Source organism: Grammomys surdaster, unplaced genomic scaffold (genome assembly GCF_004785775.1).
Source record: "Grammomys surdaster isolate TR1022 unplaced genomic scaffold, NIH_TR_1.0 325, whole genome shotgun sequence".
NCBI classification, from domain to species: domain Eukaryota; kingdom Metazoa; phylum Chordata; class Mammalia; order Rodentia; family Muridae; genus Grammomys; species Grammomys surdaster.
In genome coordinates, this window is record NW_021604744.1 from 276,762 (window position 1) to 289,253 (window position 12,492).

General features: G+C 37.5%; 1 protein-coding gene across 1 annotated transcript in view; it reads right to left on the reverse strand.

The window, feature by feature from the left end:
• The window catches only part of Reln (reelin), a 416,018-nt gene that overhangs the window by 127,811 nt on the left and 275,715 nt on the right, over positions 1–12,492 (reverse strand). The window contains exon 20 of the mRNA XM_028778108.1: positions 7,730–7,966. Coding sequence (XP_028633941.1) covers positions 7,730–7,966 — 237 coding nt within the window. The remainder of the gene's footprint in view (positions 1–7,729; positions 7,967–12,492) is intronic.

Sequence of the window (12,492 nt, forward strand, 5' to 3'; positions counted from 1 at the left end):
ATATATATATATATATATATATATATATATACACACACACACACACACACACACACACACACACACATACACACACATTTCAATTATCATTCAATTCTGGTATATTATCTGTTATAAATTACAGGGTTCTCTCTGCTAACAGGAATGGTAAAGGAACTGTTATTTATTTATTCATCTATTCTAGATGCTGTAGCTTAGAAGGATAAACTCAGGTTCTTGCACATGTCAGGCATATGCTCTATCACTGAGCTATATATCCTCAGCCCTACTCATTTTTTTATTAAAACATTTATTTTTACTTTTACTTAAGTACATGTGCCTCTCTGTGTGTATGTGCATGTGTATACAGGCTCCCATAGAGAACAGAAGAGAATGTCAGATTCTCTAGGAAGCGAACCACTAAAATTGGTGCTGAGAATTGAATCTGGATCCTTTGTAAGATCAGCAAGGACTCTTAACCCATCTTTCTAGTCTCCCCAACTACCCAACCATTAAGATCAGGTTTCACCATGTTGTTCAGCCTTGCTAGAATTCATGGCCTCAAGGAATTATCCTACTTCAGCCTGGATGAGTACATTGGTTTACAAATGCACACTACTATGTCTAACTATATGATCTCCATTTAATTTATATGGAATAAACATATATTTAGTGTTCTCTTTAGCCCTGTAGTTTTGTACATGTAGCTCCTGCTTTCAGTAAAGCATACAAGCAAATACTATTTTCTGGTCGATACTGATAGAGATGCTACTGTTAGTTCCTTTTAAGAGGACCTACTCATCATGTACCTATTCTTTTTTCTTTATATCTCCATTTTCCATGGCTGACTATGCTACCCGATGCTCACAGGGAAGCTGAGTTTCATGGGGTATCCCCTACTACCAACATATATCCAGTGCTGCCCTCTTCTCCCTTGTATCTTTTGTTATTTCTAGTTTAATTTGAATTCCTTTCTGTTGTTCTTTCACTTCCTAATCAAACATTAAAAATTTTCTCTTTCAAAAATGTAAATCTAACATGACAAGAGCTCATCATTTACTTATATAAGAAACTTACAATTGAAAATAAACAGAAGAACAGTAGTCTCAATGGAGCAGGAGTGCACTTGGATCTTTAAAGCCTACAATGCACATAGGTGTTTCTTTCAACATTTCTCTACATTCAGTATTATATTAATTTTTCTTTTAATTAAATCTACTTTTCTTCAAGGGCCATAAATGACAGCTTTTCTTACTCATGTTAATTTTTACTTTAATTATTAGCAGCCACAGAAATGTCTCCTTCTTTGTACTGTAAACACACTGTTTTTAAGTTAGAATGAGACAAGTCTGGGATTCCCTAACTACTTACCAGCCATGCCTCAAATCTTATGATTATATACTTGGTACTATTAGGAGTAACCCACCAGTTATAGAGATAATTGACAGGAAAATACTGAGAACAATAAGTATGGCCAGCAACCTCTCTGCTTATACCTCTCCCCCTCTGGACCAAATCTAGTTTATATAAGCAAGACCTTACTTAATAAAATTGTTTTGATGCCTTTAAAGACATGCTTATTCATATTACCTAAGCAAAATTACATCCATTAATCTTTCTAACTCAAGAATGTTTCTCACACGTGAGCACAACAGTACAGACAGGATTTCCTCTGTTCAGTCAGTCAGCGATGAGAGCACTTGCAGAGGGGACTTCTCATTGTGGTCACATCTAACCTTCACGTCATCTTGCATGTATATGTTATATGCTCCCATTTTAGAGTTAAAAACCTTAGGTACAGAAAAACTGGATATATTTTCTGAATTTCTGGTGTTGCTGTTTTGAGGTGAGACTTATGTTTGGTGATATAAAAATTGAGACTTTTAACATGCTGTATTCTAGAAAGTCCAGTAGAATGTGCACATGGGTGATCTCACTCTGCTTGATTTCTAACTCTTCATTAAGGGCCACCCTGCAATGAGGTCAGCTGACAGAACAGTGATTGTGGTCTGAATGGGAATTAGAGAGGCCATTAGGTTATGGATGTGCTGAAGGGCAAAGGTGAGATGGGGAGGCAGAAGCCAGAAATGTCTACTTCTATACCATTACACGATAAAACCCAGATAGTCTTAATTTTCACAAGTCATGTCACTGAAACCTTCTTAAAAATATTCAATCAAAACAGACTTCTCAAAATTCCTCATTGGTTAAAAATGTCCCTCACTGAGTTTCCAAACCTCCAAGTGGCAGTGCCAGAACCTGACCTCATGTATAACATCAAAGCCTTGATTTCTATTATGCCACAGCTGTTAAAAAACAGTATGCTATAACAGACACTCAGTCACAAGTGTACTGTGTGAAACTTAGAGCTGTATGGGAGCAATGGCTTTGCACCTGTGGTAGCTAGCCAGTTCTTTAGACAGGGCAAAGGGATGCTAATATCCTTCAATATTATTATCAATGTGTTAATCAGGTCCAGTCTTTGATAAAACCCGACAATTCCATTGTGACCTTAAGATGCATGTACTGAATGAGGTAAATCAGACCAAGAAAGACAAATGCTACATGGTCTCTCTCTTCTGTGGCTCCTAGCTCCAAATCCTCAGATATAAATATATAACACAGAGTAACCACAGGAAACCGCCAAGTATAAAAAGACTACACATGTGGGTGCATTTGGGGGAGATTGGGGTATAGGTGATATAAAGTGGGAAATAGGATAATAGGAAGGGGCTTCCAACTGGGAAGTGGGGAGGGAAGTCAGTACAGATGAAGAGGGAGTGACAGGACAAATGTCATCAAGGTCATTTGAAAAAGTCTCAAGGAATCAGTAGTTTAGTATTTATCTAAAATTAAATTCTCTGTCTCTGTCTCTCTTCCCTCCCTCCTCTCTCTTTGTGTGTGTGTGTGTCTCTGTCTCTCTGGTCTCTGTTTCTCTTCCCCTCCCTCTGTGTGTGTGTGTGTGTGTGTGTGTGTGTGTATGTTTGGTGTTCCCCATTAGAACCACAGTCTTAACAAAAACTACCATTTCATGCAAGTACCTCCTTTCAAATGGTTGGTAAGGGAGTTTGTGACACTCCTCAAATAATACAGATTATCTATGTAGGTCTTTGTGCTTCTCAGAAGTTAAGGGTGTGCCCATATTGCTAAAGACAGCATGCGCTTATGACACAGGATTCAGATGATTTGAGCTGGACCTGAATTGAAAGCCTTTTTCTTGTGGTCTAATTTCCATGGTTCCAGAAAATACTATGTAAGCTGCAAAAGGACAGAGGCAATCAAATAGTTTTGCCCAGCCACAACATCTAGGAACCACAAATATTGCCAGCACAGCAAGATATCCATGAAAGTGCAGTAAGTGGCACTCACATGTCAGAGGCAGTCAACAGCTGCATAACTGGACTTATGACATACTCAATAGGATGGAAGTCATGCCTGGTACTTGAAACCCAGCCAGCTTTTGGGGGCTAGTCATGGACCTTACAAAAGAATCTTTGCTAGACCAGTGGAATTCCTTACTATACTTTAATTCCAAGTCTTACCCTTATACCCATAGCTAAGTTTCACAAACATCTCTTAACAAAGAGTCCTCTGTAGCAAATAGGGACCATCACAGAAAACCATAATTACACACAATGCAATAGACTGTGGGGGAGCCCAGCTCCAACAGATACATCTATACCACAGCTCCTGTATTTATGGCTCAGGGAATATCATGGGAGAGGGGACAAAATGATTTTAAGGGCTAGAATACCAGAAATCTGCTGTGAAACAGCCTCATCCAGCAATGTCTACATAAACAGGACCAGAGAATGGCACTACTAATAGGAATGGGAATGCAGAAGGGAAAAATTTTCACTGGGTCTTGCTAAGCACAAAACTGCAGGCAGACAGGAGCATGTTGTCCTCTGAGAGGCTCTACCCAGCAGCTGACTCACACAGACACAGACACTGACAGCCAAACAGTGGATGGAGTTTGAGGACCCTAAGAGAAAAATAGAAGGAAGGACTGTGGGTCGTGAAGGGAATGGAACTCCATAGGAATATCAATAGAGTCAACTAACCTGGACACATGGCGTTCTCAGTGTCTACACTACCAGCCAAAGAACACACATGGGCTGGACCTAGGCCTCCCCATTTGTATGTAGCAGGTGTGCAGGTTGGCCTTCATGTGGGTCTCGAACAACTGGAACAGGGCCTATCCCAAAAGATGTCACCTGTATGTGGGGTATGTTTTAGTAGCTGGGCCTCCTTGTCTGGCCTCAGTGGGAGAGGAAGCACCTAGCCTCAGAGACTTGAAGTGCCGGGAGGGGAGCACCCGCTCAGAGGAGAAGGGGATGGGGGAATAAGGAAAGGATTATGGGAGGGGGTGACCAGGAGGGGATAGTGAGTGGGGATGTAAAGTGAATAAGTAAAAAACAAAACAAAAAATCATGTAGGCAACCAATGACTCCTGGGAGGAGAATTAGCCTTTCCTAGAGATGAGCCCCTTTATTGGCTGTCCAGTGCAGTGTGATGAGCCTTGAAACACATATACACAAACAACAAAAATGGACTCTGTATGCATGTTTATACCTATACATCCATACATGTACATATGTAGCAACAATAATCAAAGAAAAGGAGTCTATCAACTTGAAGGGTGTCGTAAGAAGGGTTTGAGAGAAGGCAGCTGGGACAGGCTGGAAGGAAGAGAAGGAAGGGTGAAAATGATGTGATTCTATTTCAATTAAAAATATTAATAAAGATATGTCTAAGAGATTTCAAAATTATTGTAAAAAACTAAAGCAGATATAGATTCTGATTTAATGAATAGAAGGAAGGCACTGCCAAGAATTAGAGGCAATTTGATTTCCCATTGAAAAGTGCTTTCTAATGATATACTCTAAGAGACTCACAGCATATTAACTCTAGTTCTAATGAAAGCAATTGTCCAAGTTTTCCCTGGAGAACAGCCTGGGTCACAACAATCCAGGCTCATGGAAAGTCACGAGTCTCAAATGAGAGCAAATGAACACCCAGCTGGGAAGAGGCAGCCATCATTAATGTAACACCATTCTTTCAGGTCGGACCATGTCTACACGTCCCTGGAGAGAAATAAGGTCAGCACAGGGTAGAGGCCATGCTTTCAAATACATTTAAAGACTTTTTACTTAAAAAGATAATATGCTCACAGGATGCTTTGTGGAAAAAACAAAAACAAAACACCAATTTCTCCTGTTAAGGACTGGGAGGAGACAGTAATACAGAGTTTGCCAATATCCTCTCCAACGTCCATATTGTAACAAGTGTTTCTGAACACCGCTGCCAAGCAAGTTTACATCCAATTTTAGACAATGTATCCTTAACAGCAGCAGCTGACAGACAGCATCATTAAAGAGTTATTCTAAGCCTCTGACTAAGAAGATGGAAGCTGTTTGAGACTTTCCAAGCTGCTTCAATTTAATGAGCAGTAAGCATCTTTCATGTCCTTTTAAAAATGGTTAATATGTCTCTCTAGTCCCATTATCACTGCCAGAACATCTCCTTAGATGCTTTGTGACCAAGACAGCTCCTGTTTGTTTGAGAAAAGATCAGAAAGTCAAATCTGCTTGCATGCATGCGGCTGTTAATAAAACTCCTACGGGGATCTCATGATTATTTATATTTTCTAATCGTTTTCTAGAATTACAATTGCAATTGTAAATTCATAATGTAAACGAATCTTCACAAATTAAAGCAGTAGTGGGCAAAAGATATTCATCAGATTTATGTGAAAGGACACTGTTTGCAGGATTTGATCAAAGCAGAAAAATTAAAGCACTGTTACCTTGCATTCAACTCAAGTGTTAAAACGCTCGGCAACTTTGGGGGCTTATTGGAGCAGATGTTAACTTTTTATGAAAATAAACACTTGGTATAGGACTTGCATTCATGATCCGACTCTTTGTTACACTAAAGTGCTGAAAAAGATTTACTACACACTCTTGTTGACATGGCTTATGGTACACGACCAATCTGAATAACTGTTCATTCAAGCCACTTGAAAACTTCAAAAGCATAAAATTCTAATAAATCTCATTTTTGTCTGTATCTTTATATTTTCTTGTTCACTTTATTTCTTCTATTTTAGTTTATTTATTTATTTATTTATTTATTTATTTATTATTTATAGGCTTAGGGGTAAAAGCATCTGAGGTTGTCATGTAGTAGAATTTTCTTTAGTTCGTCCAGTAGAAATTTCACTGTGTCTAGTCTGACATGCTCACAGCAAAAGTGACCAGCCGTCCTTCCATTCTATTACCTGTCATTTCCATGCTACAATTTTTATCCCACTGTGTATGGGATGTGACTGTACATGCACAGTTCCCTTCCAAGTTAATTTGCTGTGCAATGGTGTGTAAAATTTACCTCTAATTATGATAAGACCATTGACGGGTCATTTATGATACACTCTCTGGAGGCAATGGCAGCGATTAGCTTTCAGCATGACTCATCTGGAGGAAATTAAATTGGTCTGATCATGACTTGGTAGAAAATAAAAGTCTCTTAGGAAATTATTCCTCAGTCAGGCTTATAGCGAAAAGGGAACCTGGGGGCTGTAGACGCAATGGTGAAGACTGTAGGATCATTTAGACCTAAGTTTGAATCTGGGGCTCTCTTGGGCCTAGAAAACATTATAACATCTCTGAATATCTCCTGGCTTCCATTCCTGACGTGTGCTTATTTTCTCAATGCCTGGGATCTCTCACCACGCCCCTCCCTTCTGTAGCTTGAGCATGCCAAGGTTATTCTTGCTTGGTATCTTTCACCACAGAATCTCTCATTGGTGGGTTTCTCTTCCTGGGAATCTCCACACGGCTGGGATATCCTCATTTTTTCCACTTTTCAATCAGTGAGATACATCATGTCCACTTTTCTCAGGTTCCCAAAGGTAAATCTCTGTCTCTGAGCTTATATAAGTAGTCCAGGCTGGACAGAAACTCCCTGTAGAGCCAAGAATGATCTTGACCTTGATCTTCATGCTCTCACCTCTCATGTGCTGGCACTTCAATCATATGTTACCCTGAGGTGCTGTAAGATAGGCTCCTCTGAGGGCCCGGGGGAATTCCCTGTCAGGTAGCCAGCCTGTCAGTCACTGTTGTATCCTCTTTAGTGCTTTTAATAAAGTACTAATTATACTTCAAATTATTTACTTATTGTTTGTTATATAATTACATTTGTAAGTTACCATTGGAAGGAGAGTCTAAAAGCAATGACTATCTTAACTAGGATATTTCCCAGTCTTGAAACTCTACCAGCATCAAAAATTAGCTGAGCCAATATCATTTGAGAAAATGGATTAAAAATGACAACTAAATTAATAAATCAGGGATGACAAACTTCTTAAACTTTACATATGACAGCATAAAGATAGGACTCCTGTGAGAAATTTTAACAAACCAATCACAAATGTAATTTCACACACCACAGTATGACCATCACAGTCTTCCATGAAAAAATAATACAGTGATAATTTAATTATTAGTAATTTTTGAAGAAGGTCTCTACATATAATTTTTGGAGACAAAAATTTAAATTAATTAATACAAAATTTTATATTTATTTATTTTGGTCTCTTTTGTCCTCATTCTTATGACATGAACATAGTGACAAGTTTTTAATGTACCATGTTCAGTCATTCTTTTTCAACCACAGGCCTACTGCAGAATGGACTACAAGTTCATTCTCTTTCTCTGTTTACTAACGTAAATGGTAACAAAATCCTTACCAAAGTGTCCAGTCGTGGGTACAGTATGGCTGAACATTCCCAAGGTAGAATCCCAGAGATTGAGTGACTTCCACGAGATTGCTAAAGTCAAGACTGATGCTGTTGAACAGGACAGAGGTCATGACAATCTCATCAATGGCCCATACATCTTCTCCTTGGAAAGAATGATATGGCTGCCACCATCTGAACTGGATTCCAAACTGTCTTGCATCATCTGGTAGTTCTACAGAGATTATCCTAATGGGGAAAGAAGTTAGAATTCAGATACCTTACTGTCTTAAATTATAAGTATTTATACTACAAACCTCACTTCCAAGGAAGTAGTTGAATAAACTGAATTATTTAAAACTCTAATCTCCAAGATTGAATAGACTAAACAATTAGGATAGTTCCCCTGAAGGATTAACATGAATCTATTATATACATTCTCCTTAGATGTCTGACTTGCTGTATGTCCCCAACAATGTCCTCTACACATATCAAAAAATGTGACTGTGTGCTCAAAGAAGCTAATTCAATCAAACATAGTATACTCCTCAAAGTGGCACAGGGTGAGCCTGAGAGGCTTGTCACAGATACAGCTGTAGTGTGATGGGAGCATGGTGCTCCATGGTCCCGCGTTTAGCATGGTGGGCATAGGTCAGTAGCTGTGTCCCAGTGGCATGACAACAAGTCTGTACCTGATAAATGCTGAAGAAAATTAAGAATAATACCTAATTTCAAGGAGCAATTATTATACACAACAGCAGGAACCGCACTTTAATTGCCTCTGCAACGACAGCAGCCGGAAAGCTACATCACAGTCCCATGCTGCTCACATGCACACTCGAGGTGAGATGTGAAATGAACTCAATTAAGCCCCAGGAAAGCTGCCTCAGGTGATGCAAACTGGAGCACCTGTGGAGGTTTTCCTCGGTCAGTGAAGAGAAAGAAAGACTTCACTCATTTGTAGGCTAAAAGGCTATATAGGTAACTTAAAGTGCCTGAAACGCCAATGTCCAAGGCTGACTTTCCTGAGAGATTATACTGCTTTTTGTATTTTTTGTGTTTAAAAAAATTGTTGAAACTATAGCTTGAAAATGTGATTTACTTAATAAAAATTAATATGTATTTCTCCGTTAACAGCTTGTTTTGGAATACATGGGCAGAGAGATGTGAGTGTCTGTGTTGGTGACATAAATAGTCACAATTAGTTGAAACTTTCTAAACCAAGAGAAAACACATCCTAAAGAATAGTGGAACATCAATATAGAAACACAGTGATTTAAATTTAAAAAATATAAATTTAAAAAACTTAACCTAGAAAGATATTTAATGAAACTAAAAAAACAAAGAACTAAATATATTTGTGGTTTTAGTTTCCATAATCTGACAAACTTCTTATTGATAGAATTAATTAGATGACAGTTAATATGATGACACAGTTAAATTAAGCCTTTTTGATGGTTTTCACTTCCATTTTTCTTTATACTTATTGTATGGCCATAACATAGCATGTATAGGGGACATAATTGAACTATATTATAACTGGTTCAATAATGTAACTATTAAACTATTAAATTATCACTTCATAATTTAATTTGATTATCATATTAGAGAGTTATAATTTTCTTCTATTTTAATAATTTTAAATGCAGTTAATCATCTCGCTAATGAACAGAAATAGAAGCTTAAAATAGCCAAAATTAGAGTATTTTATGTACATGCATGTAACAGTAATTAAAGAGATCAGTGTTTTCCTAACAGAGGAGTTACTATTCTTGGTGTGTACTTAGACCTTGGGCCAGAGTTCCCATGCTGTCACCTGAGACTGATGGCTTTGGAGCTGAAGGGAGGCTGCTTTATGTGCCTTGTGTGTCTCAGCATTTTTACCAGAGAAATGAGGATAAAGCCATCCCACGGGAAGGGCCAGAACCTTTTCCTCCGTCTTTCATCTTCATGCCAGAATGTAAAGCTGTGGTTAATGTATGGTGAAGACACAAACTCCTGATGTTAAGTGTCAGTAGTTGAGGTCAAAAAGGTGAGGACACAGAGACAGAGGGAGGCCAAGTGTCTCTTACATATTACATAATTTCAGATTTGATACATAAGCAGACAGTTGTTTTATTTTTGAATAAATCACAGACAAATTATCTGAAACTATCCTTTAGCAATAGTGGTGGCCAGCTAGAAGACCAACATATGGCTTATCCTTCATTTCTGAACAACACAAGAATGTGGGGTGAAACAGAAGCTAAGTGACTGGTGGGGGGGGTTAGATATAAACACACTTCTTCTTGTTCTTGGTCTTCTATTCCACACATCTGCCAAGAGGTTGGGGGTTCTTAATGATATCATGGCTATTTACATATCAGAGTGGCTGGCTGGAATAGCTAGGGAACCTTTGATTAGAATGTCGCTTGGTTAGAATACAGAGATTTAGGTTAACCTGGTTCAGTCTTTCCTCTGTGGGTAGGTGTTATATCTGCTTTTCTTTTAGGCATGTGTGTGTGTGTGTGTGTGTGTGTGTGTTTACATGTGTGTGTTTATACATGTGTGTACAGGTGAATGCACACATGTATGGGAGCCTGAAGTTCATGTTGCATGTCCTCCCTGATTGATCAGTTGTCATTTTATTTGCTGGGCGGAGTCTGTAGCTGAACCTAGAGTTTAGCTCTGTTAGTCTAGGCAGATTAACCCAGGTAATCCAAGCTTTGCCTTGCAAGCACCTGCCCAAATCAACCAACTTTTATGTGGGTTTTGGGAATCTGAACTTTGTATCCACTGAATCACTTCCCTAGCCTTCATGCAGTTATTTTTTAATTTGATATTTTTATATATATTAAAGAATTGGGTAACTTGAAACAAAGGGATCAAACACAATAAATATTCAAGGCATAAAAATTGATCATGACTTTATATTTAAATAATTTTAAACTATAAAAATATAAGTAAGAAAAAGGATGAAATAAATTCAAGCTCTAACAGAATTATGATATTTTACAGTAATAAGAGTACCAACTAGTTCACAAGATATTCATTCAAATTAGGCATATTACACAATTACAGATTTGATACATAAGCAGACAGTTGTTTTATTTTTGAATAAATCACAGACAAATTATCTGAAACTATCCTTTAGCAATAGTGGTGGCCAGCTAGAAGACCAACATATGGCTCATCCTTCATTTCTGAACAACTATGACATCAAGAGATAATATAGGATTCAAAGCAATTACAGGAAGCAATTTATACTGAAGAAAACAGACTACATGGCTGAAGGCATCAAGATATATTTAACTCTATGAAAAATTTCCAAGGTTTATATTATTTATTATGAAGAATATAATTTAGTACCTGGAATATATCAAATTCTACTTCTGCAATGTCAGCTTTTATTAATATTTGTGAGGGAGAGAGGGAGGGAGAAGTGTCTTACAGTCAGATGTGCAAGTGCAGAAAATGAGGGCGTGGGGGGCCACTACCACATTCTTCTTTTAAAAAAAAGCAAACCTCCAGTCTGATCTTAATCTTTTAAACTAAACACATTCCTAATACTGAAAAGCTGCCTTAATTCTATTTAGAAGAAGGATATTACTGTCAAATGGTGGGCACAGTTAAATACACCTTTGCAGTAGCACACTAAATATGTCATTATTTTTCATACCAACAAAGATGAATTATATTTAATTATATAGAATGATTGCTGAATTTTGCAGCTGTCCATTTTTGTCAGGAAAAAGTTGGGCATTAGGCCAAGTTCACTTAGGATGGTAATATTTTCTTCATGATTTCACCCTGTTGCTTTATGTTTAATTTATTGATTCAGATTAATGATGAAGAGTCCATGGAACATTTCTATGAGACTTGTGTAACTCATAGTTACACAAATGATGAAGAGAATTTGGTTTTACATGTTTATGTGTACAACAAAAGAATCCACCAAAGCTGGGTCATTTAAAATTTGTTTTAGTGTGTAAAATTTAGGCCATAATAGTGAATGATTAGCTCTGATTCATGCTACTTCATTTTACGCACAAAATTATTATCTTTTTTGCAAATGATTAAAGTGGAGTGGCCATACCAAGATTGTAAAATATGTAGCATGCATTATGAGTCCTCTTTTCTCTTTTAAACCTTGTCTACTCCCACGGTGCCAGGGCAAATCTTGAGGACCAACCTGCTCCCCATCCCAGGAGAAAACGGTTCTTCCCAGAAGGAAGCAGTATGAGTTTGATATGACTGTAAGTGTGCTACAGCATTTGCCTCTAATGGTGTTTGACTTGATGCCTTAACTGTAAGATCTCCCTTCCTTGTCTCCTTTTGTTCTTTCTAAAGGACTTTCCTGAGAAGACCTGTGTGTATTATAGCAGGCAAGAATGTCTTTGGTGGGTAACATACTGTCACCAATGAAGGATAGTCCTGTCAGGTAAATCTTACTCTGACAGTTGTGTGTATAGCCATTAAATATACAAGCAGAGAGAAACAGAAGTGGCCGGAGGAAAGGATTTTATTTATATCTTCACATATGCCATTGTCAGGGACTCAATACACATGAAAAAAATTTGTTTGTATTTACTATTTAATTTTACTGTGTGAAAACTAAAAACATGTTAATTATAAGCTTTAATGAATTATTATAATCTCTATATGTAACTTATTATTACAAAATGTTTTATGATTAAGAATAACAGTATAGGCTGTATTTCTTTTTTTTTCCTTTTTTCAAGGTGAATTTATTAATGATTTAAATGAAAGTATGTTTATAGAGAGCTTTGTAATGC